This window comes from Pistacia vera, unplaced genomic scaffold, assembly GCF_008641045.1.
Source record: "Pistacia vera cultivar Batoury unplaced genomic scaffold, PisVer_v2 Contig1, whole genome shotgun sequence".
NCBI lineage: Eukaryota > Viridiplantae > Streptophyta > Magnoliopsida > Sapindales > Anacardiaceae > Pistacia > Pistacia vera.
The window spans coordinates 230,363-258,271 of NW_022195026.1; the positions used below are offsets into that span (position 1 = coordinate 230,363).

Here is a 27,909-nt window from a genome sequence, read left to right on the forward strand (position 1 = left end):
ACAATAACATTAATAAAAATAAAATGAAATGACCAAATAATCCGAACGATAAGACATAAAAGAAATAAAAGAAATGACTATGGACTCTTTCCCTCTAACTTCATGTAGTTATACTTCAGCCAATTCAAACGAACTTCATTATCACTATGACCAAAAAAAAAAAAAAAAAGGCTCTCATATCTTTCTTGGTAAGAGGTTAAGGCATAAAAATAAAGAGGACCCGATATTTCAATTCCAGGCACCTTCTTTAGCATATCCATGCATTCTTTTATTGTTGGTTCATGCTAGAACGGACTAGAAGATTCGGTAGTACTCTTATCACTAAGCATAACAATAAGAGAATCTATATTCTCTTTCAATGATGATGCAACCGACCTTTTCCCTTTCTTCATATTGTTATTGGTTCCTCCAATTTTTCTTTTGTTAAGAGATGAAGATGGGAATTTGATGGGGACATGTTCAAGTTTTTCTATATTTCTTCCTAGCACATCATTGTCATCATCTCTTTCAAAATCAACATTGATTCCTTCATCTCTATTTTCACTCATCCCTAATGATTCACCTGCAAATTCATTTTCAATGTTGAGGGCATCAATTTGGCTAGGTGCTCTTGCTCGATCACTAGTGGCAGTAATATTTGAAAACAGAGCATCATAGAGGTACCATATTAATGACAAATCCTTGTTTTTAAATTTCTTATATTCTTTATTCACCTGCAATGTTGTTAATTTAGAAAATTAGTGACATTTCAAACAATTACTATCAAGTAAAAGAAAACATAAATAAACAAATAAAAGTTGCAACTACTTTTATTTTATCATTCCACCATTCGTCATTAGCAATGATTGTTTTTCTCATATCATCCCAGCCTAAACTTGTCTCCCTTCGCATCAATTGCTTGAAAAGAGTCCAATCTTTTTTCATGGCATCCCAATGATTTCTCATCTGCTTTCTATTATAATTAATACCAATCATTTCATTGAATGCCTTGACCAAATTGTTCCATCCAACATAAGATGACAATTTGGTCGATTTCCTTTTCTAATTTCTTCTTCGCAAAGTTCAATAAAATTAAAGTGGAGCATATCATCCCATTTTGCTGATACTTGAGATTGTGTTACTTTTGTTGTACTTTTATCCATCTAGAATTTTAGATTGAAAGATGGGAAAACCATACAAAGTCATTCACAAGAAATGGATCAGAACTACAAAACAAATTATCTACTGAAGTGCAAACCAATCTACTGAAGGAATATTGAATCTAATATTAAGATGGGAAAATCAATCTATTGAAGTGCAAACATGATAATATTGAATCAAATATCCCATACAAAGTCATTCACAAGAAATTGATCAGAACTGCAAAACAAATTATCTCAGCACCATCTCTAATAAACCAGAACCCACACATAAATTCACAATTCTCACAAAGAATAAGCAAAAAAGTTGCAAAAGTTTTAACAACACTAACAGCTTTCTACATCATTTTCCTCTACGATCACAAAATTCTAAGTAGACATCAATAGAAAAAAATGGTCCTAGTTGGACTGTTTCTAGTGGACATGCCCACACTTGATCATTAAACTATATCAATCCATGTTCAACAACCTAACTAAAAATGATAAATCAAATTCATCTCAAATTCAAAACTTTGAAGAATAAATAACAACAAAATCACAAATTTGAACACTAAAAAAGCATAATTTTAGCTCAATTAAACTCTAAAACCTTAATTTCAACATGTAAGTCAAAATCAAGCAAATGGGTCATATCAAATTCACCAAAAAAATCATAGAAGGAAACTCAGAAACAACAATATATCAAAATTAAACAAATAGGTCATCTCAAATTCCACCATTAAACTACAAAATTACAAGAACAAAATCTCAAATTAAAAAAAAAAAAAAAAAACGAACCATTAACAAGTTCAATTAAGGTAATTCATCATATTTAAACAGACCCAAATGAAAAAAATTGAATTGAAAAACAAAGCTTAAAATGGGGATATTTAAACGTAATCTGAAGTGGGTTTTACAAAGATTATTGTGAAAGAGTATTACTGAAAAGAGTTCGATCTATTTACCTTGTTGATGAAAAGAAAGCAATGAACCCTAAACCCTTCGTATGAACAAGGAAGAAGATTTTTGCAGTGAAAATGTTGTCTTTTACCTTCACAAAAATAAGGGTATATGATAGAATTTTTAAATTAATAAGGGTAATGTGGTAATATACTTGGTCAAACTAGCTTATAAGCAAAAAAAAAAAAAAAAGTACCTTCCTCCTAACTTATTATTATTATTTTTTTTTTTGCTTATAAGCCCAAAAAAATTATAAACAAATAGGTCAACTTAATTTTAGAATTTTGACTAGCTTATAAGCTCATAAAAACACCTGTTTGGTAATTTTATTTTTGTTACAATTTTACCCCTTATTAATAAAAATTTTGGACAAAAATACCCTTATTATATGCGACATTAAACCATACACAAAATGCATGTCTATGATTATTTTCTTAATTAAGATTGGCTTGTTTTTATCATAAAAAGAAATCTAGGAAAGATTTATGAGGAATCTTAATCTAAAAGGATTGTATAACCACAATTATATAAGCATGTTATTTTTTATTTTTTTCACAACTAATACAAACTCCTAAAAGTTTAAATGGTATTTATCCTTATTTAGTTAATTGATAAGAGGGGTTTCGTAAAACTAATCCAAAAAGTTAATATTAAAATAATTACAGCATAGTGTCCCTAGGGTGCCAAGTGGATATGAAGGAAGGGCAAATGGTAAAATGGACTTTTGGCAGATGAAAAAGTAAAATCTTGGCACATTCAGGTGTGCAAAGAGAATTGTTTGGCCATTGCATTGAAAATCGAATTGTTTGATGTCCACGAGATAAAGAACCGTCGACGGTTGGAGGAATGACTTTTTTATTGCTCTAACTTTGGCCTATCCTACTAATTTCCAACAGAAAATAGCTTCACCCTATTCTAAGATTTCTCTTCATCCGACTGAGAGCATGGAGGAGTTTGAGGAAGTTTAGATGCTATAAGCAAGCTTTGGAGGTATAAAACCTAATTATTTTAGTGCTTTGTTTAGCATTTATTTGTTATTTTCAGATGAAATTGATTGGTTTTTAGTGAAATTGTAGCTATAAGCAAGGTTTTGAGCAATCGAAGCTTTTTTGGGTCTTTGTTTAGTGTTTTTGGTGCGTCTTGTTTTATGGGCATTTGTTATTTCAGTTAAAGTTGTAAACCCTAACCTCTCTTCAAGTTCATAATGAATCTTTAATTGTGTTGATGCGATTTTTCATACGAACGAGAAGTACGCAAGCCTTCAAAAAGTCTACGCAAAGGATCTTTGCAAGATCGTGAATTGGATGGATTTAGTGAGATTTGTGTGTAGAAAATGAGTGATGTGCTAAGTAATAAATGCAAAAGAATAAATAAAAAGTGGGTAGGAACGATTTTTAAAGTGGTTTGAAAGCAATAAGCAATTCCTACATCCACTAGTATTTTATTGCTGAGATTACAAAGAAAAATGGTTCTTAGAGTAAGAAGATGTTGATGTATCTCTTGTGCGGGGTGAGGACCCCTTATTTATAGTGTTTTGGAGCTAATCTTGAGTGTGAAGTAGTTTACATGTAATTGGACATGTGGTGCTGCATTCTTGTTTTGATGGGTGAAGTAATTCTCATGCAAGCAGACACGTGGAGAGATAACTAGGCCGCATTCGTATTGGTGAAGCTCTCTTCATGCAAGAGGGCACTTGGTTCTGTCAAGGGTGTCTTTGTTCCTTCCCTTGCAAGTTTCTTCTACTAAGTGAGGACCCACCTTGAGGGCATGTGTCGATTCTTTATTGTGCATGCTTTACCATCCAACAATTCCCCCCTTCCCCTCCCCCCCCCCNTTAACAACTTCATAATAATTATGGAATTATTTACAACTCCAAAAACAATTATGGAATTGTTTAAGGAAGTCCAAAACAATTATTGAATTGTTTACAAGGCTACATATATAAAGAAAATGATATATCAATTTTTGTGTAGAGATCAAAATCTCTAAGAACCCTAAATATCTCTCTTGGCCTAATTCTTCTTCTACCTTGGTGTGGATACTCTTTTGTTTAATTTCTCTTGAAATTAAAAGTCTCCAAGGTTGCTAAGGACTTGAGGTAACAAGTTATACCTTACTTGTTTTCAATTTGATTGATTTTTTTTGCAAAATATGAATATACATGTTATAGTATCAAATGCATCACTCTCCATGTATTCCATCTTTCAATGAGGACCCACCTTGAGGACACATGTCGATTCTTTATTTTGCATGCTTTACCATCCAACAATTACCCCCTAGTTTTCGGAGCTCGAACTCAAGCTTCAAAAACTTTACCCTTGACGACCTGTACCTACGAATTGTCTGTCACAAGCTATTTTAGCGAGCTCCTCTTGATGTGTGTGAGCTGCTCATCACAAGCTACTATAACGAATTCTAATTAGTATCCATGAGTTATTGATAACAAACTCTTATTACAAGCTGTTATGAATTATAGAATTGCGAGCTATTTTTATGGATTGGTGGGGAACATCTAGCAACATCATCCATCTCAAGCCCTAGCTTCTCGTGAATTGTTTGTCTAAGTCAATGCTTTGTATCCTGAGACTATAGTGTCCATTGGGGTTCTGACTGTTGACCTTCTTTCTTTTTGTTTTATCTTTCGAGATATGATTGACCGCTAGTTGGACACATCTGACCGCATTTAATGTAGCGCGGTTGGTATAATGAGTATATGCAAACCTAAAACGACTTTCTCTTTTCGGACATTTAATGTTTATCAGGAGGTTATACGTTCTCCCAAGTTTTTTGCCAGTTACCTACCCCCACTTCCTTGATTATGGTCACATGTGTTCCAATTGTGTCCACGTGTGGTAAATGGATGGTTAGGGATGTGTTTTTGGACAAGTATTTAAGAGGGAAATTGAATGGTTTTATCTATTCTCATTCCTTATCAAATTTCGTTTTCTCCCTCTCTCGTCTAGTAAGAACCTTAACACCATTTTCGTTCTAAGGATCCCTCTCCTTCAGGATCTTCACCTCTACCGTACCATTATATCAAAGTTTTGTACTCTCTTTTGTATATTTTTCATTCTAGTAGAAGTTTGGTTGTGAGCTTTGTTGTTGCATGCGTGGGTAAAGGAGTGTATGAGTATACCGAGTTTATACTACCATTGGTGTAGTGGGAGTTTGTTTTAGGTTTTGGTAATAAAATGAGTCTTTTTTTTTTTTTTTTTAATTGGTTCTTTGTGTGTTTCTCACGAGATGAGCGATAATATTTCTGACAATGTCCGTCATTATAATGAAGGAGACAACGGTGAGCCTTCGTCATCTTCTTCTTTGTTGGCTTTGTCAGAAAGAGTAAAAGGGCCTTTAGAGATAGACAAAGTCTCCTATTCATGCTGCCCCTCCTTTTGCCACAGGATATCTGCTAAAGGGTACTCCTGTGCAACAGAGAAGGAGAAATGACAGGAGAGGAATGGGAGCTAGTACTTCCAGGACCAATGTGGGCAGCTCAAGAAGTGTTGCCCTTTTTGCCAAGTTTACTCATGTGTCAATCGAGAGCAGCCAAAGGCATGGGGTTGGTAGTTCTTCTTCTTGCCACCTCTCTGCTCGAGGTTCATTTACACCTACGACCTTTCGGAGGTAGAATTTGAACGAATAAGGTCCCAATATGGGATTACATTGCCCATAATTTGTTCGACGAATTATCCTGCATACGGCCTTCCTCCTGGATACCGCTCCACTGAATTTCTTTTAAAGTGCAGCATGGGAATACCACTCCACCCCTTTATTCGGGTGGTGTTAGATTATTTCGGGATTGCACCTATAGTTGAGCCCTAACTTGTACTGATGCATTATTGGTATGTACATTGCATACCAAGAGCATGGTCTGGGCGAGCTCACATTGAAAGAAGTCGTCCATGTGTCAACTCTGAAACCCAACACGGGAAAATGTACAAATTACCTTACCAAACGTGCAGCGAAAGGTTTGAACAGAACGGTTGGTACTCCCAATAATACTGGAGACTGGGAGTCTAAACACTTTTTCTTTAAATATGATAGAATCAAAAACTTTAGAGGTGGATGTAGGTTCCTGCAACCTCCCCCTCTTTTCCTTTCTTTTTGTTGGTCTTTTTAGTTATGCTTCCGTTAACGGGATGTATTTTTCTCTTGTGCAATAGACTTAACCTAACTCACAGATTGTGCTAGGATCAAGCGATTTAGTGGGATTTCCTCAGGGATTCAAAATATAACGAATCTACTTGTTGCTGATAAGTTAATGAAACACAAGTTTTTGGATACATTGGTAGCTCTAGTTCGCAAAAATAAGATTTCCTTTGTGTCTTTGATTTTGCATTGGTTGATAGTTGATGAACTTGCCTTGACTATACAGAGACTTCACCAAAAACTCCCTCGAAGGGAATTGATTGAGAATCCAAACCTGCGAAGAGAGTAACTCTTCATATCCCCAAGTTACCGAAACAAACTGAAGAGGTCCCTTCAACCCCTCCTATGAAAAAGAAAACGTTGTCCGATCATCGTAAACTGAAGTGCAAACTGAGAACATATGACATGGAGTCTTCTCCTTCTCCTTGATCTGCGGATACTTCATCCCAATGAGCTTCTGAAAAGCGGTTTCAACATACGAAGACTTTGGAGCGAGTTGAAGCTCCTATTTCTCTAAGGGGACTCCTACTGCTAGAACTTGTAGAGGCAGTCAAACATCGGTGACACCTCCAAAGTTGAGGAGTCCCTTCACCAAGGAAGAGAAATGAGAGAAAATTCAGATCCTAGATCTAAAGAAAAGAAAGAAGCACTCTACTAGTCATGTTCCCAGGGAGAGATTGAACATGCCTTGTTTTTATCGTGAGGATACTCCTTGCGTTTGTCAACGTTTCCTTCTCCAAAAGCGAGTTGTTCCTCCTCGCGAGGTCCCTGTGGAGTGAGTTGTTTCTCCTCTTAGAGGTGGTGATACTTCAATCCCTAGGCAATCAGGTCTTACATCTCCAAGGCCTTCTAGAGTCATAGGTGACTGCCGAAGGAATAACAGACAACTTTTAGAGTACATGTTGATCCCTAAGCTCATATTGGTGGACTGCTTGTCTGAGGAGTTCTGGGGAGAGTTGAAGAGGAATAACCGTATTACCCTTCTTTAGCGTTTTATGGAATTGCATAGCCAGGTACTTAGTGATTTGTCTCGGGCATTTGCTTGTGTCTTTTTGTAAGTTTAACTCAATTGTTCGTTTGTAGGCCTATGCAGTGGTGTCTATGCTATTCAAAGAAATCTTTACTCCTTTGGGTAAATTGAAAGTTAATCAAGAAAAATTGAACAAAGTTAAGGAAGAACTTGCTGAGGTGCAACGAGATCTCGAAGTCGTGTGTGCACAACTCGAAGAGAGAGATCACATCCCTAAAAAGATGAAAGAAATGTCACGAGAAATTGAGGACAAGAATAGATAGCTGAACTGCCTTGCCACAGTCTTGTTGTTTGCTGAAAGAAAGATAAAAGAGGTCGAATGAGAGCGTGATCACTTTGACAAGCACGCAAATTTCATGAGCGATCAGTTGATGGCTTGTAAGGTTGAACAAGACTAGGCAGTAGTTGAATCTAGCGACCTCAAGAAAGAACTTGAGGCAACAATGAGGTTGATGGAGGAAGCGAAACAGTCTGTAAATGAAGCTAGATGGGAGAGTAAGACATTGGCTAAAGAGGTCGCAGACCTTAAAACAAGTCGAAAAACCTCAAAGACAATGTCAAAAGGGAAGTTGCAGACCTCACTTTCAAACTTTTTAAGCTGGTCTGTGAAGCTTATCTGAATCTTGACTACTCAATGATCCCGTCCGATTATGACGAAGAGCTTAAGAAGTGGTATGCTCAGAGAAAACTGTTGTCCCAGATCCTTGAGAAGAGAGGAAATGATTGCAAATCTCTTTTTCCCTTTTTCTCTTTGTTTTTTTTTTTTTTTTTTTTTTTTTTTTTTTTTTTTTTTGCTTACATGTACATATCCCTTTGTAATTCCTTTTTGATCTAATGGAACAAACTTTTCATTTTGCTTCCTTACTGGTTAAGATAATAACTCTACAATAGGTATTTTCATGTATCTCTCTTTTGATCCCAGTTATTCCGACCTCATGTTAGTGCTTGTGGCCTTTTACTATATTCACGACCTCTAGTTTTAGCCACATAGGTTTTTGCTTTAGCCTACTCTGGGCGCGAACAGGCACTCTAGGTTTGTGCAGTATTAGCATACCAAGTGTTAACTATTGAGTCGATTCTACAGCATAGGTACTTGTCACTTGTCACGAATCAATGACTTATGAAATCTTTAGGAGGATGAGGAGATCATACCTAATACAAAAACTTAACATACCTATGAGCAATCCTTAGCGAGTTGCATTTTGTAAGCTCATTACCTATTGGTACGCCAATTCTTAGAGGATGTTCCAAAGTGGTCAAAGCTTGTGCCAACCATTTGTATTCATTGTGATAATCAATCTGCAATTGGAAGGGCACAAAGCAAGTCTAGACATATATATAATATGTATAATGGTAAGTCTAGACATATACGTCGTCGACATAATACCATTAGATAACTACTCTCAACTAGAATTATCTATATTGATTATGTGAAGTCAAAAGATAATTTAGCGGATTCGTTAACGAAAGGGTTAAATAGAGAGGTTATTGAAAAATCATCAAGAGGAATAGGACTAAAGCCCATGAAATAATAAGTTGATATAATGGAAACCCAACCTAATATCCCAAGATTTAGGTTTGAAGAGATAACTTAATTATAAACACTTAGATAGATCACTGTGAGAGTTACTCTCAGTTCGTTCCTATTATTAAATGAAACAGTGATGCTAATAAGGAATAAGGTTAAGCAAAATCTTTTAATGATTCTTATGCGTTGGGTATCTGAGCAGAGCAATGTGGGTTACTCTTAAAGAGATCACCTATGTGAGAAAGAAGTAGGCCCGCTTCTAAAGGGAATTGTATAGGGCTTGATTCTTAAGAACTTCTTGCTGAACCAGAGTATGTTCATGGCCAAAATGAACATAATAATGAGAACTGAATAATGTCAGGGAGAGTTCATGTGTGAAATATGTCATCATTTACATAAATGACAAATTAGGTCAAGGACATCATGTCTACTAATCAATCAGTGATACTTTCACAAAGGAAGGTTCAAAGGGTTACACCTACCTGTCCTATGCAAGTCCAACCGTTTAAACTCCATCACTATGTCTTATGTCTAGATCTATCAATTTAATTCATGTGGGGGATTGTTGGAATTTATTAATTAAATTGAATGAAATGAGATGTGGTGGTGTAAGTTGGGAATTTGAAAGATGAAAGGTTAGTGGATTAATGGAGAAGGTTTTAAAGCTGGAAAGTGAAAAGGTTGGAAATAATGGTGGAATTCAATGTTTTGTCCCACCTGAAGTAGTATAAAAAGGTGTTTTTCCTCTCATTTAGAAACACTCAAAAATTGAGAGCTCTTATTTTTCTCTAATTTTTTAAGGTTCTTTTTTGTTGGAGTTAAGGCTTTATTCAGTTCCTAAGAATAGAAGAGTGGTGCTTCTCTTGCTATTCATCTGTCGTTGTATCCTAGGAAATAGACGCTGCTCAAATCTTTGGGCACCCGAGTGAAAGAGGCAAATCTGTTTTAAGGAAACTATGTGTTGCACAGGTCTCGACATTCATCCTAAGGTTGTATTCTTTACCGGATCTTTTCCTATCATTCTGAAGGATCGTCTACACGTGATCACATTGTTGATATTGTTATTTTATTGACATTTAGTTATATTGTTTTTATATTCAATATGTTTATAATCGACTTTTTCCCGATAGAGGACAACCTTATTTATAGGGCCACTCAACTCATAAACAACTGTTATTTTTTATTGTAAACCATGTACTTTGGATAATATTCCACATTGCTCGGAATCTGAAATCGGAATTTATCATAAGGGACGTTGCACTATACAATAAATATACATTATCTTAAGTTCGGGAATCGGGAGAAGAAAAAGGAGATGTAGAAAATGGAGGTACCTCAATCGTTGGCGATTAGTTGAATGATCAAAGCATAGAAAAAGAGAGAGGGATAAGGAAGAAGAAAGTGAAGAAGAAGGAAAGAGAAGGAGAAGTGAGTCAGCAAATGAAGAAGAAGTTAGGGTTTCTAGATTTTTTTCAATTTTATATGTAAAATGAAAAATTAAATAAACCCCCTTATACTTGTAAAACATGCATATATACCCTTTCAAGCTCGTGGAGGCTTGAGCCGTTGAGTCGAGTACTAGCTAGCTCGGGCTCACCTGGAATGGGCACTCAAGCTGCTCGTGAGCAACTTGATTCGGCCAACACCTTATCTACAGCCTAGGTTAAGGTCATCTACGTTTTGTCTATTTATACTTTTTCTTACGGTCCTAAAAGTTAGATATCAAGCAACGTCTTGCCCTCCTAAACGTGGAATAAATAGGACTTTTTTTTTTTTTTTTTTTTTTTTTAGGGGAAAAAACATTTTCATCCTTGAGGTTTAAGTTAAGTAATATTGCTCCAATAGTTGAAAAGTAGAACTTTTATCCTTAAAGAACATACTAAGGGTGCGTTTCGATCGGGGCATATAAGATAACAGGGCTAATCTTCGTTTATTTTGCAAGATTCTGGTGTTTGGTTTGCAAGTAATAAAATATTATAGGAATCTTTTATTACAAATAGCGTTTACTGTTGGTAAGGTAGGGAGTAATTCGATACCTTCCCCCACCCTTGGGATTAAAAGATTACCGAGTAATATGATTTTTATCCCTATATTCCCCTTAATTAAATACCATTTCAGACATAATTGCCTTCAAATGTCTACCAAATAACAATTACCTAGCCCCCTACATTTAAGAAATTAGCTAAAACACCCCAAACATAAAAAAATTTAAAAGTTAACAAAATACCCCCAACCACCCAAGACCATTGCCGACTGCTGATGTCTATCGCCGTAATGCTGCACGACCGGAGGGATTTGGCTAGTCGTGCATTGGTAAAGCCTTTTTTGGTAGATCCATGGCAAAAAACAGCCAGATCTGGCTGTTTCACAGCCAAATTTGTGGCTATGTATATGGTTGGCCATGGATCGGCAAAGCCATTTCCGGCCATGGATCACAAATCCATGGTCATTTCATGGCCGTCATGCACCATTTTGTCGATCGTCGACGGCAGTGGCTTGGGGTGGGTGGGGGTGATATTGCTACAAATTAAAGTTTTATATGGCTAGGGTGTTTTAGCAAAATTTCAAACATAAGGGGTTAAAAAAAATTCAAAATAATAATAATAATAAATAATATTATATTAATATTTAAAAAGAAGGGCAATTTAGTAATCTATATAACTTACCCATCCATTTATCCTCCCAACCAAGCATATTATTCACTAATTTATTCGAACCAATTAAACACATTTTCTAAACATTCTCAGTAATCTTCATGATGATCTATCTTTCCGTTAATATAACATCTCCCCATAATAAAACATTATATGATCTAAACGCCCCCTAAGATATAACTAGGGATGAAAACTTTATCCCCAATTTTAGGATCATACTTGATTAAACCGGTTAGAATTGATAAAGATTATATATAGTGTTGTCCAATGTTTGACAAATATCTCCATAACCATGAACACACATTATAAACATAGGCAATTCATTAAAGAATAATAAAAATACAAACCAAAATACATCACCAACAACAATAGTAGATGAATAGTAGAGTAAAAAGTTCTCAGGTTCTCTTCTCACTTTTTCAAAAAAAAAAAAAAAAAAAAAATACATATGGGTGGCACCAAAACAATTAACATAGTAAGAGTAAGAACACAACCCCTTATTAGTCTCATATTTATAGCAGTTTATTATATAAATCCAACACCAATTTAATTGGTGACATACATAATATTAGTTTATACTCATATCCTAGGTGGTAAAGAAATAGGCACATTATCAATACCTCCCCTGAGGTTTATGGTTTAGTTAAAAACTCCCTAACCTTGTAATCTTCTAGTAATCACAACCACCTCTCCTCAAGTATTAACTTTTCTCATGTACCTCTCCTGAATACCGTCTTTTAACGGTAAGACATTAAAATAAAGGGACAAATCTGTCTTTTGACAGCTAAAAGAATTTAAAACCAAAAATTACACAATCAAAAGTAATTAGGAATTTTAAATTATAAAATAAAATCTAAAATTAAGAAAATAAATTAAAATAAGTAAACCCATCCCAGAAGAACCCAGCATCCAACGCCTCAACCCAGCACCTCTGCATCTGCAACACTCCAGGTCTAGAAAAACGCAGCAGCCGGCATCGCTCCTCGCCCGGTAGAATCCGGCAGCCGAAAACAGACCTTGCCAAGTAAAACCCGGAAGCCGCTAACCTGCCTAGTAAAACCAGCAGCCGGCAACACATCAACCCCCAAAACCCAGAACTGAGACACACACCCTCCACTCTCACAGCCAGCACCAATCTCGTAAAACGCATCACCCACACATGTTTGTTCTTTTTAATTCTTTGTTCAAAACTTTAGATATTTTTTAACTTAATTTGTGGGTGGGTTTAATTTGTAATGTATTATCGGCTTTTGTAAGTGCGCAAAGTTTCAATTTTTGTAAGTTGTTATTGTTGTTGAACAAGTGTTTGATGAATTGCTTGAACAACACATAGTTTCTAATGAGTATGCTGTTTCTTTTTTCTTTTAATTTTTGCCTCACCCTAGTTCTTCTTTGCTTTTTGTTTGGTTTTGAGTGGATATAAAATGAAAAATTGCTCTTAACGAATCTCCACCGGCCGGGCCATGTCACTTAGATTTGGCTGTTCTGGCTGGTCGACTTGGCCAGAGGGGTTAGGAGCAACTAAATAAACAACTAATTATTTATTGTTTGTAAAGATTAGCTTGAAAATCATTGTTTATGTATCTTTTCTTTCATCCTCATTAAATTACTTGACTAAGTCAATTTTATAAAGGAGTTGACTTCTTTTTTCTATAAATATGCATGATCATGTTAAATGAGTCTAAAAGGAATTCAAACCCACAAAATATCACATTCTTATTGTCTTTCCATTACTATGTGTGTAAATCACTATGGGTTACTATATATTTCTTATTTTCTTTTCATTACTATGTATGTAAATCACTATAGGTTATTAATCGTACATTCCTTATTGTTTTATTTGTTTAACTTCTTATTAGGTATGCAATATGGATAAATTTCCAAAGAAAATTGGCAATAGACACATCATCCTCATCAATCCAAGAAATTAAAGCCATGATAAAGAAATGATCAATTAAAGAAAGTCATGTAGAACTTGAAGCCATCTTGAAAGATCTTCAGTCTGATCCAACTCTACGACCTAAAATCAACATTATCATCCTAATTATAAGGATGCAATTCGAAGATTTTACTTCAAAAGAGTTGTTGCCAGCCTCGAATCATGCATTTCCACTGACAAAATTTGAAAAGGATATCGTCGATTTAATCCTGCTTGTTTATGTGTATGGCGATTGGCTTGAGTATGTGTGACCAAATGCTGCATTCGTTTGTATTGTTATCTTTTTAGACCTTCTCTATAATCAAGCTGGTAGTGACGCTTTCGTTAGTGAGGGATTTTGTAATTGAAGAAACCAATGTTTTCAAATTCATGTTGGTCAGCCAAATAGTGCTAACCAAGCATGACAAGTTGTGTGAATTTAATGAATCAAAAGCAACAATCGAAGTGGCTCTATCTAAGCAATTAGATCAAGTAGGACTGAATACCGAACTCTCTGACTGCATCCATTGTTTGCATTAGATTTCTTTTGCGTAAGGGTTGGCATTTCGTGGTCATGATGAAACTAAGACTCAAAAACCAAGGTAACTTTCTCGGACTTCTTCATTTTCTAGCTCAGCATAATGAACATTTTAAGATGTTGTTTTGAAGAATGCACCTGGGAACTAAAATTGTAGCACCAATGATTCAGAAAGATATGTGAATGCTGCAGCAAATGAAACCACAAAAGCTATCATTAGTGATCTTGGAGATGACATATTTTCAGTTTTGATTGATGAGTCTCGTGATGTGTCAATAAAGAACAAATGGCTATTGCCATACGTTACGTATAAAGGGTCATGTATTGAGCGATTTCTTGGCTTTGTACATGTTAGTGACACAACTGCAATATCACTTAAGATGGCTCTTGAGTCATTATTCTGTCAACATGGATTGAGTTTGTCAAGTACATGGACAAGGTTATGATGGGGCAAGTAATATGCAAGGAGAATTTAATGGTCTGAAAGTTTGATTTTGAGGGAGAATGAATATCTTATTATGTTCACTGTTTTGCTCACCAACTTCAGTTGACACTGGTAGCCGTGCAAAAAATCACATTTCTATTGCTTCATTTTTTAGCTTGGTTGCTAATCTGATAATGGAGGTTCATGCAAGCGTCAAGACATGCTTCGGGAGAGCCAAATTAATAAACTTGTTCAGCACTAGAAATTGGGTGAAGTTGCAAGGGACGAGGTTTGAATCAAGAGACAAGTCTAAATGAGTTGGGGATACACGTTGGGCTCGTATTATTGACATTGATCAACTTAATCCTTTTGTTATCCTCTGTGGGCGATGTGCTTGAGTTATAATAAAGATGGTTTAATCCTGAACAAAGGGGTGAAGCATGTAATCTATTAGATATATCTATCCTTTGATTTTGCATTTAACTTACATATGATGAAAAGTCTATTGGCAATTACTAATAGTTGTCACAAGCATTGCAGAGAAAAGATCAACATTGTAAATGCTATGGCTCTAGTCAAAGTTTCCAAACAACTGTACAATTGTTGAGAGATGAAGGATGGATCTTTGGTGAGTGAAGTTTCTTCATTTTGCCAAAAGCATGATATTTCCATTTTGAATATGGATGATATGTTTGCATTTCGAGGGTGGCACACGGAGAGTTGAGCACATGACAAATTTGCATCACTAGTCGTTGAATTGTTTTATACTGTGACAGATATGCAACTTCAAGAACTTAACACTCCTTTTACTGAGGTTAGTACTGAGTTGCTTCTTTGTATGGCATGTTTAGATCCAAGTATTCATTCTTTGCTTTTGACAAACATAAGTTGATTCGTTTTCCCAGTTTTTCCATCTGATTTTTCTGCATTTGAGTTGATGATACTTAAAACCAGGGGGCTTATGTTATTACATGCATTCTTGTGAGGAATTTGCTAAGTTACAAGGAATGGTGATTTGGCTAAGAATTCAGTTTGGTTTAAAAAGACATTTTGTATCCATTGATGTATAAGTTTGTGAAACTTGCATTGGTTTTACTAGTTGCGACTGCGACCGTTGAAAGGGCTTTTTCTGCAATGAATATTGTGAAAAGTCGGTTACGCAATCGAATGGGAGAATCAATGGATGAATGATTGTTTGGTCACCTATATTGAGAAAGTGTATTTGATACAATTGACGATGGATGATTATCCAACGTTTTTAGAATATGAAAACTCGTCGAGGACAATTGTAAAAAAATTGTGTTTTTTGAATATATGTATTTGATTTTGTAACTTTTTTGTTGAATTTCATCCTAATGAAAAAAAAAAAAAAAAGTATAGTTATGATTGGTTTAATTTTTTTTTTTTTGTTTGTTTATTTTTTGCCCCTATCGAGTGAAATTCCTGGATCACAACTGACCAATTGGGCAATATGAAAAGCCGCGATGCTTCATTAATTTCTGCCAGAATGTTTCTGAATGCTGTCCACCCTTCGTCCCGAGAACTTCCAGCAGGAACAATGATTCAACTAAATTTCAGGCACATTTGTACACCAAAGATTGATCTCGAAGAAAAGAATTGGAAATCTCCAAATTTTGCATAAGACTTCCAAAAGGCAACTAAAAATGATTCAAAATCCAACAAGAAAAACAATTAATATAGAAAAATATATAACACATAAAATATTGTGCTTAATGGCTTAGAAAGGAACATGACACAGGGCTCTTTCACAAAAATATCAATGGAGGTTAGTTGAACTACGCAAATATTCCAGAGATATTATCATCCCATTGGTACAGGAATAATCCTAAAACAAGGAGCACAAGATCCGACGAAGAAACCCCTTACTCACCGATTAAAGTCTGACGAAAATTCGACGAAGATGATGACAAACCGACGAAGAAACTTCATATCTGACGAAGACGATTCAGATCCGACGAAGAACATTCAGATCTGATGAAGCTCGTATGAAGAAGACGAAGTTCTAACGAAGATCCAACGGCTGCTGAAGGTCCAATGACGATGAACAATATCCCACGAAGATCCCGCGAAGCTGACGAAGATGAACAAGATCTGGCCGAAAATCGTTACTTTGGGAGGAGTTTGATTCAAATTTTACGGCAAGGGTTCCACTGTGACTGATTTTTTGCGATTTGGGGATTTTAATAACAGGGGCCATTTTGTTATTTTTTAAAACTTGTTTGCATTATTTTCAATTAAATCTCAATAGTTCAAAAATTCTCAAAAAACACCCCGCTTTTTCGAGGCAGGCGCGGCTCGCGAGCCTGACGAGCCGAGCCTTCTATGGCTCGAACTAGGCTCATTTTATCTCACGAGCCGAGTCGAGCCAGCTCGTTATCTGACGAACCAAGCCGTTAACGAGCCGAACTCGAGCCGAGCCGAGCCGGCTCGCGAGCGGCTCAGTTCGTTAACCAGCCCTAACCCCCACTCAAACTTTAAAAAACTTCAAATTCTATAAATATTTATATTTATTTACATTTTACCCCCTATAAGTCTTTGACATTCTGCCCCCACAAGACTTTGACATTCTGCCCAGTATATAACTTTGACATTTTGGGAAATGAAAAGCTTTTTTGGTTTTTGAACTCTTACAGTACTAGAACAAAACACACGCTAAAACCTCTCTTTCCTCTTTCTCTCTTCCCTTTTTCTCTCATGGTGCAGGTGCTCTAACTCTCAAGTCTCTCTCAGACTCTGACTCTCACCAAACTCTCCTTCCAAGTCTGAACGGCTGAACCAACACTCCAATAGTACTTTTCATCAGTTTATCAAAAGGTAATGTCCCTAATCCTAAAGGCTAAATCCCTAATTTTCTCTATTCATTCAATGTTTTACAGTTTTAGAGCTTTTATTATTGTAGTTTCCAATAAAATTGAGTACTATATATTTAGAATTTGTGATTTACTAAATCTGAATCTTGCTCCTAATGGCCAACCAGAGTCTTTGAAATTGAAGGGGCCCTTACCATTTAGCCAATGCAACAATGCCCAGACGTCCCCACGCACAATGAAAAACAGGACAAAAAAATAAATTATTCATTCATCAAGAATTAGGCCTCATTTATTGCTGATGGTTGGATTTGGAACTTGGATCATGTTAGATGTATCATTCTAGTTTGTTTCTTTAATTTAATTATTGTTGAGAAATAAGTTTGGTTTGGTTACTTTGGTAGGTGTATTTTAATTTTAATCCTCTCAATTGAGAAAGGCAAAAAAATAAAAATGAAAGAGTTCTCAAAACTCTCTGCATGGCCTTTATTGAATCAACCCCACGGTCCCCACTTGAATTTGTGAATCTCCTTTTCGCCATGTTTATCAAAAGTGTAACTTTGTTCTCCAGAGATATCAGTACAGGTTATAAATTTCAACTGGAAACTACTCATGACCCCCACGGCCCCACTTATTTATTTATTGATTCAAAGTATAAACGAAATGAAGATTAGATGATTGTAACCAATATATAGCTCTATCTCACTGCTTAGCTGGACCCTCCAGAATTTTCAGTTTCAGTACAGAACCCATTCATCCCTTCTTCTTCATTTATTTCTCAGTATGGTTCAATTTTTCTGTATTTATTTCAGTGTTGCTTTTTAAGAACAGGAGACTTAGTTAATTTTTAGATTTCCATACGAAAAGTTAAGTTTTTATTTTATTTAAAATAAAGTAATACTATTATGTATTAGAAAAATGAGAAAAGATAATGAAAAAATGAAGTGGGGTTAGAATTTTGAGGGGCTTAAAAGTTTCTTTAAAAAAGTGAGAGTGGTGGTCCATGGCCACATTTGCATGTCCCAGTAGGGATGATTCAAGAGGAGTCTTCTCTTCAATAAAGGTCAAAGTTACACTATATAACAGTTCTTTGTTGACAATATCAAAAACTTTTTAAACTTTATAAACATAAACAACTAATTATTTATTGTTTGTAAAGATTAGCTTGAGAAATCATTGTTTATGTATCTTTTCTTTCATCCTCATTAAATTACTTGACTAAGTCAAATTTTATAAAGGAGTTGACTTCTTTTTTCTATAAATATGCATGATTCATGTTAAATGAGTCTAAAAGGAATTCAAACCCACAAAATATCACATTCTTATTGTCTTTCCATTACTATGTGTGTAAATCACTATGGGTTACTATATATGTCTTATTGTCTTTTCATTACTATGTATGTAAATCACTATAGGTTATTAATCTTGTACAATTCCTTATTGTTTTATTTGTTTAAAACTTCTTATTAGGTATGCAATATGGATAAATTTCTCAAAAGAAAATTAGCAATAGATCAATCATCCTCATCAGTCCAAGAAAGTAAAGCCAATGATAAAGAAAATGATCCATTAAAAGAAAGTCATGTAGAACTTGAAGCCATCTTGAAAGATCTTCCATCTGATCCAGCTCTACGACCTAAAATCAATCATTATCATCCTAATTATAGGGATGCAATTAGAAGATTTTACTTGCAAAAGAGTTGTTGCCAGCCTCGAAATCATGCATTTCCACTGACAAAATTTGGAAAAGGATATCGTCGATTTAATCCTGCTTGGTTTGATGTGTATGGCGATTGGCTTGAGTATAGTGTGACCAAAGATGCTGCATTCTGTTTGTATTGTTATCTTTTTAGACCTTCCATTATAAGCCAAGCTGGTAGTGACGCTTTCGTTAGTGAGGGATTTTGTAATTGGAAGAAACCAGAACGCTTTCAAATTCATGTTGGCCAGCCAAATAGTGCTCATAACCAAGCACGACAGAGTTGTGTGAATTTAATGAATCAAAAGCAACATATTGAAGTGGCTCTATCTAAGCAATCAGATCAAGTTAGGACTGAATACCGAACTCGCTTGACTGCATCCATTGTTTGCATTAGATTTCTTTTGCGTCAAGGGTTGGCATTTCGTGGTCATGATGAAACTGAAGACTCAAAGAACCAAGGTAACTTTCTCGGACTTCTTTATTTTCTAGCTCAGCATAATGAACATTTTAAGAGTGTTGTTTTGAAGAATGCACCTGGGAATCTTAAATTGATAGCACCAGTGATTCAGAAAGATATTGTGAATGCTGCAGCAAATGAAACCACAAAAGCTATCATTAGTGATCTTGGAGATGACATATTTTCAGTTTTGATTGATGAGTCTCGTGATGTGTCAATTAAAGAACAAATGGCTATTGCTATACGTTATGTAGATAAAAAGGGTCATGTACTTGAGCGATTTCTTGGCATTGTACATGTTAGTGACACAACTGCAGTATCACTTAAGATGGCTCTTGAGTCATTATTCTGTCAACATGGATTGAGTTTGTCAAGATTACGTGGACAAGGTTATGATGGGGCAAGTAATATGCAAGGAGAATTTAATGGTCTGAAAAGTTTGATTTTGAGGGAGAATGAATATGCTTATTATGTTCACTGTTTTGCTCACCAACTTCAGTTGACACTTGTAGCTGTTGCAAAAAATCACATTTCTATTGCTTCATTTTTTAGCTTGGTTACTAATCTGATAAATGTTGTTGGAGGTTCATGCAAGCGTCAAGACATGCTTCGGGAGAGCCAAATTAATAAACTTGTTCAAGCACTAGAAATTGGTGAAGTTAGCAAGGGACGAGGTTTGAATCAAGAGACAAGTCTAAAATGAGTTGGGGATACACGTTGGGGCTCGTATTATTAGACATTGATCAACTTAATCCTTTTGTTATCCTCTGTGGGCGATGTGCTTGAGGTTATTAAATAAGATGGTTTAAATCCTGAACAAAAGGGTGAAGCATGTAATCTATTAGATTTAATCTATTCCTTTGATTTTGCATTTAACTTACATATGATGAAAAGTCTATTGGCAATTACTAATAAGTTGTCACAAGCATTGCAGAGAAAAGATCAAGACATTGTAAATGCTATGGCTCTAGTCAAAGTTTCCAAACAACGGTTACAATTGTTGAGAGATGAAGGATGGGAATCTTTGGTGAGTGAAGTTTCTTCATTTTGCCAAAAGCATGATATTTCCATTTTGAATATGGATGATATGTTTGCATTTCGAGGGTGGCCACGACGGAGAGTTGAGCACATGACAAATTTGCATCACTATCGAGTTGAATTGTTTTATACTGTGACAGATATGCAACTTCAAGAACTTAACACTCCTTTTACTGAGGTTAGTACTGAGTTGCTTCTTTGTATGGCATGTTTAGATCCAAGTAATTCATTCTTTGCTTTTGACAAACATAAGTTGATTCGTTTTGCCCAGTTTTATCCATCTGATTTTTCTGCATTTGAGTTGATGATACTTAAGAACCAGGCTGGGACTTATGTTATTGACATGCATTCTTGTGAGGAATTTGCTAAGTTACAAGGAATTGGTGATTTGGCTAAGAATTCAGTTTGGTTTAAAAAAGACATTTTGTATCCATTGATGTATAAGTTTGTGAAACTTGCATTGGTTTTACTAGTTGCGACTGCGACCGTTGAAAGGGCTTTTTCTGCAATGAATATTGTGAAAAGTCGGTTACGCAATCGAATGGGAGATCAATGGATGAATGATTGTTTGGTCACCTATATTGAGAAAGATGTATTTGATACAATTGACGATGAGATGATTATCCAACGTTTTTAGAATATGAAAACTCGTCGAGGACAATTGTAAAAAAATTGTGTTTTTTGAATATATGTATTTGTATTTTGTAACTTTTTTGTTGAAGTTCATCCTAATGAAAAAAAAAAAAAAAAGTATAGTTATGATTGGTTTAATTTTTTTTTTTTTGTTTGTTTATTTTTTGCCCCTATCGAGTGAAATTCCTGGATCCACCACTGACCCAGCACCTCTGCATCTGCAACACTCCTGGTCTAGAAAAACGCAGCAGCCGGCATCACTCCTCGCCTGGTAGAATCCGACAGCCGAAAACAGACCTTGCCAAGCAAAACCCGGAAGCCGCTAACCTGCCTAGTAAAACCAGTAGCCAGCAACACATCAACCCCCCAAAACCCAGAACTGAGACACACACCCTCCACTCTCACAGCCAGCACCAATCTCGTAAAACGCATCACCCACACATGTTTGTTCTTTTTAATTCTTTGTTCAAAACTTTAGATATTTTTTAACTTAATTTGTGGGTGGGTTTAATTTGTAATGTATTATCGGCTTTTGTAAGCACACAAAGTTTCAATTTTTGTAAGTTGTTATTGTTGTTGAACAAGTGTTTGATGAATTGCTTGAACAACACATAGTTTCTAATGAATATGCTGCTTCTTTTTTCCTTTAATTTTTGCCTCACCCTAGTTCTTCTTGGCTTTTGGTTTGGTTTGGTTTTGAGTGGATATAAAATGAAAAATTGCTCTTAACGAATCTGCACTGGTGAGGCCATGTCACTTAGATTTGGCTGTTCTGGCTGGTCGACTTGGCCAGAGGGGTTAGGAGGTGGTTTATGTATATGATTTTGACGTTTGGATTTCGTAATTGTGAATTTTTTTTATTTATTATTATTCATCTTTTCTGGAATTTTGTTTCAAAATTGTGGACAATGACATTTTCCCACCCAAGGTTTGGCGAAAACCACACTTTCTCACCTGTCAAGTTTTAAAATGACATTTTTTCACATTTCATCAGGTTTTGTTTGTATTTTCTATTAATATCATTATAAATTTAATAGATTATTGAATAATAGTGATGAGATATTGACAAAATTATAAATAAATAAATATTAAAGTAATTTAACTTTAAACAATTTCATAATATTACTCCTAACTTTTTAGGTGGAGTTAACTATTTTTTCTTTTTTAACCTTTTAATATTTGACTTTTTGGCTAATTAAAAAATAATAATAAAATTTATAAAAATCAAATAGTTAAGGGTATTCTTGTCTTTTCAATAAAATATTAACGAAAAACATAATAGAACCTAAAGAAATGTGAGAAAGTGTCATTTTGAAACTTGAAGGGTCGGAAAGTGTCGTTTTGCCAAAGCTTGGTTGGGAAAATGTTGTTCTCCCTCAAAATTGTTCTAAGTTTAACTCTGGTTGCCGTGAAGTGATGTCGATGAAGAACTAGTGTGTTCAACTATGAATGATTTTAATTTTATAATTCGATTTAAATCTTTTCAGGGGATTTAATATGAATACACCGGTGTTGGGTTTGATGTATATTTGTTACATAATGTTAAATGGATATATATTATTTAAAAATTAAAATAGGCTATGGAAATGTTTTTTTGGTTTTATTGACTTTATTTATGAGATTTACAAAAATGATTCCGAGTTGTAATGAATTCTTTGTAGTCTTGTAGAGGTAACAGTTAATTGTTTAGGACATATTCACTAGTTCTTGAAATAAAAGAGTCCTGAATTATTGAAAGCGCCAGGACCAAATAGATTTTGTTACTTTGGGTATTATCGACTTTTAACAGTCACCGTTAAAATATAATGTTAAAAAACGGTATCCACTATCCATGGGAGGTAGGTGAGAATTTCTGGAACGTCAGGGAGTTCATTAGCAACCCTTAAACCTCAGGGGAGGTTGATGATAATACGCCTAAAAAATAATTAAGGTGTATAAATGTATTAAGCACGAATGATTTTTTTTTTTTTTTTTTTCAAATATAATGCAAACTAGTTAACTATCTCATATTAAACATTATTATAATCAAAGAATATAATGCATGAAATATGAACACAATCAATCAGACTCCTCACATAATGTATAATGTATGAATTTTCTTTTCTTTTATTTTTAATTTTTTGAAAGTGGAAGATATTGAACACATAGGTGTTACTGTGACATATCATATATTTCCTTGTAGTTTTAATTATCATATGAACCCTATTGAAACAACAGTAGAATTATATAAAAAAAAAAATTTTTAACGAAGTTTTATTTATTTATTTATTTATTGATCATGTTCATGTACGTATATCCTCTATATGAAGATTCTCTCGTGATATAAACTTTTTAATTTAGCAGATATAAGGAAACTATCGATAGGAAATAAAAAATAATATAGCTAATAATAACAACAGATGTTTAAAAACAAAGGTATGAGATGAGATGCACAAGAGAGTTAATACTCAAGAGACTCAATTAATAATTGAATCCTAATATTAGATGTGATATTTGGATCATGATATTACAAATTCATATTAGTGAAATTATAGGCCATCTGATACTTCAAGAGGCAATCCCTACAATAATGAAACTTAAGGGATATAAACCACAACCTGAACTTTCTGTAGAGAACAGTTATTTGATGCACAAGAGTTCTCCAGATTGATAAATAAAAGGACAAAGACAATAAGAACTATCGACCTGTTAAACTAACAGTCAATTCGGAATTAATGTCTAGTTTACTGGAGGAAGAGGCTGAAGTGGAAGGCCCTCTCCTTAAAACGAAGGCTGGTCGTTTAGGAGTTGTAAGGGTCGCAGTTTCACTGCCAAGCATGATAACAACATTGGACATGGTGGGACGATCATTTGGGTCTTCTCGCACACATAAGAGTCCAACATTTATGCACTTTAAAATTTCAATTTTGTTGAAACTTGGACTTAATTTTTGGTCCATTATATCCAGTGCCTTGTCTTCTTGCCACAATCTCCACGCCTGAAAGTTTTAAACTGAAACAATATGAAGAAATTGGCCAAAAGGAGAATTAGTTACATGGTAATACAGGGCTAGCCACTTACATAGCCTAGAAGACTCAATGCCTCTTCTGAGTTATAAAATCCTGTGTTCTTTTTTCCACTGACAATCTCAAGTACAACAACACCAAAGCTAAAGACATCTGATTTGGTCGAGAAATATCCGTCTAATGCATACTCTGGGGACATATAGCCACTGCATCAATTAAAATAATAAAATTTTACCATGATTTATTGATTTTTATTGGATTAATTACAATTGTACATATTTTTCCCAATTGAATTGGAGAATTGTGAAAACTTACTAAGTTCCGACCACTCGATTTGTGCTCCCCTCTGTTTGTTTGCCTTCAAAAATCTTGGCCAAGCCAAAGTCAGATATTTTAGGATTCATTTCCTGATCTAGTAATACGTTACTTGTTTTCAGATCTCTATGAATGATTCTTAGCCTAGAATCTTGATGAAGATAGAGTATTCCTCGAGCAATTCCTAAAATGATGTTGAAGCGCATCTCCCAGTCCAACAAAACAATGAGTGTAGGACCTGAAATTTTTTTGTTTCATATTAAAAAACATATGTCCGTGACTATGGTAATTTTCAATAAAGCAAAATATAAGTTTGATCAATAGATAGTTCGGACATGCTAGTCTCGTGGCTTACCAAATATAAAGGAGTCTAAGCTTTTGTTGGGCATATATTCATAGAGTAAAATCTTTTCACCCCCTTCTATGCAGTAACCCAAAAGTTTAACGAGATTACGATGTTGAAGCCTTGCAATCAACACTACTTCATTCTTAAACTCCTCCAAACCCTGTCCTGAAACGCTTGAGAGCCTCTTTACAGCAATTTCTTGACCTCCTGGAAACTTACCCTGCGATCAAATTTGTTATGAGAATGACTGTACATATGACTAGAGGTACTGATGACTCCTGTGAATATTTACCTTGTAAACAGGCCCAAACCCCCCCTTTCCGAGGATGTTTGATTCTGAGAAATTATCTGTAGCAGCTAGTATGCTTTCAAAATCAAAGAAAGGCAAATCTATGCCTTTCTTATCTTCTTTAAATTGGTCCGTTTCTACCAAGTCCTTGACATGTCTTGCACTGTCATAGAAACGAGCAGCCATATTCTGTCGAATGCTTTCCCTGTTTTCTGAGTTAAAAAATTTAACAGCATATCTCAGCAATGTGCTATTTAAATGGAAGAACCCATAAATAATTCAATTATAATTAGTTTTTTAAGTGCAATGTACTCAATGAATACTAGTTACCTTGCCTTTCGACGTTCTTTCTTCGTAAGTAAAAATAGACAGTGGTGGAAGACAAAAGTATCACACCGGCAACAGTCGCTCCAACAATCAGCGTCCATTTCTTCCTTCCTCGCTTTGGGTAACCACCTCCATCTTGCGTAGTATTACCATTTTCTACAAAATGAATTTGAATTGCCTCACTTCGATATAACAATGTATACAGAAATAACCTTTGCACATTTCCCAATGTCAAAGACAAATACAAGATATGCAATTGAAAGAATATACAAATATTTATAACAAAATACGTTTGGCCGAAATGATTTCAAAATAAATACCAGTTGGAAGGAAATTTTACTTCTTTTGTGTATTTTTATTAATTAGATAAGATACCTTTACCTCATCGGCCATTGTCATTGTTTGAGGTAATTCAAACATTTTTTTAGGGGGTGAGAGATACCTGTGTCAGAAGCTGCCACACGGACATGGAGGTCAGGACCATCATTGCCATATTCTTCCTGAATACCACTGAGATCCTCTGTCCAAAGCAAGCACGTGGTAGTACTTGTTGGGTCGCCTCTTCGTGTGCTGTTTTTGGGTTCATCATATGAATATGCTTGGCACTGGCAAGTGTTACGGCACTGCTCCAAGCAGTCTGTTTCATTTGTGGCCGGAACCTTGGAGTATTCACTTTCCACTTTCACCTTTTTTAAACTTAAGAACAAATCCTTTCCGGGACAAAATTTAGTTTTTCTTTGGCATCCACCTGTATAGTCTCCAGAATCCCAATTTTCAGGTGACACTGGCATGAAGCCTGGCAAACATGTGCACTCCAACTTATTGCTACTATTACAGATGCCAAAATTCCCACAATGATTTATTAAACCGCATCTGTCTCTTGGTTTCCACCAAATCAAAGACCATCCCTTCACTTTATCTTTGCTCCATAACTGTATCTGCCCAGTAAAACTCATAGTCAGCCTCGAATTATTAAGGTCAATGGTTGACATATTTATATTATCAAAGGGAGATTTGGAATTGGAAGGTTTGACATTCAGGTTCTGGCTCAAATTTGATAAGAGTTTGGTTATGAAGGGAGGCATTTCATCTTCAGTAAAGGATTTCCCGGGCTCCCCACTTTTCCAGTATGGAAGATATTTTCTCAAGATATGATATTGGTTGTCAGCTAGGACAGCCCCAAACGTGAAATTCCCAACTGCCGGATCATCTTGACTAATCCACGAAGTCAATGTTAAATTTTCATCCATCTTCATGCCGGGAAGAAATGTATCAGTTGGTTGTTTAAAGCTTTCCCATGAACTCATCGCCAAACGATCATCAGTGAGAACCAAGTTTCCAGAATCCATGAGCTTGGCCACCCGGGATAGAGGGGGAGACTTTTCACATTTTGTGTCCCAATGAACAGTTCCGTTTGGGTCGAATATCTTGAGATTGCCATCATCTGCAATACCAAAAACTCCTGTAGAAACTGGAAGCGGGTTGTCCCGATTGGCAACCCATACAACTACTCGTGGATTTGAATTGTAGTACCATATTCCAACGTATCTTCTGTTACCTTCAGATCTTTTAGTTGGGTTAAAGAAGCCCAGTTCAAATCTGTTTCCGGCTGACACAAGTGTTTCTCCATCTTTAAGCAAACTGTCTACTGTTATAGTATCCCTAGTAGAGCAACATAGAACAAAGGAACATGACAAAATCGTGTACAGAAAGCAGATGGTAGATGGCAGGTTATTTGGATTTGGAGGCCATCTAACGGTTACTCTTCTCTCGGGCCTTTCCATCCTTGTACTGTCCTGTAGCAGTTCTTCAATTCTTGCAACAATTTTGCTCAGTTACTCTTGGTAATTCAATGCGCCTCTGCTATCTGATTAGCAATTCATGTGGATACACCCTTTTCTTTCTCTATTACCACTCATGCTTAATTTTAATAGGCAAATGCTTCAACACGTTGTTGACAGAACTTCAAAAGGAAGCGGAAGCTGGGGCATCTATGAAACCGAAATTTTAACAATGGTCTAATTTGAAACACTGTGGTTAAACTTTTCATATGGCATTTGGTACTAAGTGCAAGAGCAAAAATACAGAGTTTTATTCTTTTGATCGCTAATGGAATCATTCAATGTTAAGGTATCTTTCGCAGAACAGAATGGAAGATGAAAACAGAACAAAAATGTATATAAAATGACCACAGTACGTAACATCTGAATCTTAGTGCATCTAACGATAGTTCTTACAGAAGGGTGTAAGCAATTACTTACAGAGTTTTCTTCATAGCAGAAGACTTGAGTCGTTTGCTCATTCACCAGTGGCCATAAATTCTACTGGCATCCACATGATTTTCGAGTTGATTTACAAGCGACATGATCTTATGTTAACTCTGATCTGCAAGTTTCACTTTGTATATGTGGTGTGAGATAAATGTATATCCACATTTAGTGAATTATAGCTAACAGAAGGTGAAATTGCCCGTTGACTAAAAGTCTAGAGTACATACCCAACAAACTAGTCCTGTTTGAGGGCTAATAATAAAATTACCAAAAATATAAAAGAATTGAAAATTCTATTGGAAATTTACTGTTAAAACAAATATTACAAGATCTCATTAATTGATTTGACATATCGATAGCAAAATAAGATGTGAAAACCT

At 35.3% G+C, this 27,909-nt stretch overlaps 2 protein-coding genes and 1 pseudogene across 2 annotated transcripts; 1 reads left to right on the top strand and 2 right to left on the bottom strand.

Moving 5' to 3' along the window:
* Nucleotides 1-284: 284 nt before the first annotated feature.
* LOC116133176 lies at nt 285-924 on the bottom strand. The gene is made up of 2 exons (XM_031419165.1): nt 808-924; nt 285-713 (listed from the first exon to the last, which is right to left on the bottom strand). Exons 1-2 carry the CDS (start codon nt 922-924, stop codon nt 285-287), a joined length of 546 nt encoding a protein of 181 aa, XP_031275025.1.
* Nucleotides 925-18,626: 17,702 nt separating this feature from the next.
* LOC116134070 lies at nt 18,627-21,011 on the top strand (annotated as a pseudogene).
* A 2,520-nt stretch (nt 21,012-23,531) lies between these two features.
* Nucleotides 23,532-27,043, bottom strand: LOC116134946 (G-type lectin S-receptor-like serine/threonine-protein kinase At4g03230). The gene is made up of 7 exons (XM_031420935.1): nt 25,702-27,043; nt 25,263-25,415; nt 24,936-25,144; nt 24,653-24,863; nt 24,298-24,535; nt 24,038-24,188; nt 23,532-23,954 (listed from the first exon to the last, which is right to left on the bottom strand). The coding sequence occupies exons 1-7, from the start codon at nt 27,041-27,043 to the stop codon at nt 23,655-23,657; spliced, it is 2,604 nt and encodes an 867-aa protein (XP_031276795.1). The 3' UTR covers nt 23,532-23,654.
* Between the last annotated feature and the right edge of the window lie 866 nt (nt 27,044-27,909).

What these genes read in the sequence shown, in the direction of transcription:
- LOC116133176 (XM_031419165.1), bottom strand. Translation starts at nt 924, where the DNA reads ATGAAAAAAGATTGGACTCTTTTCAAGCAATTGATGCGAAGGGAGACA. An exon ending in GGTGGAATGATAAAATAAAA is followed by an intron (nt 714 to 807) that starts GTAGTTGCAACT and finishes ACAACATTGCAG; the next exon opens with GTGAATAAAGAATATAAGAA.
- LOC116134946 (XM_031420935.1), bottom strand. Translation starts at nt 27,043, where the DNA reads ATGGAAAGGCCCGAGAGAAGAGTAACCGTTAGATGGCCTCCAAATCCA. An exon ending in TGTGGCAGCTTCTGACACAG is followed by an intron (nt 25,416 to 25,701) that starts GTATCTCTCACC and finishes TTCATTTTGTAG; the next exon opens with AAAATGGTAATACTACGCAA. An exon ending in AATCGAGTGGTCGGAACTTA is followed by an intron (nt 24,189 to 24,297) that starts GTAAGTTTTCAC and finishes TAATTGATGCAG; the next exon opens with TGGCTATATGTCCCCAGAGT.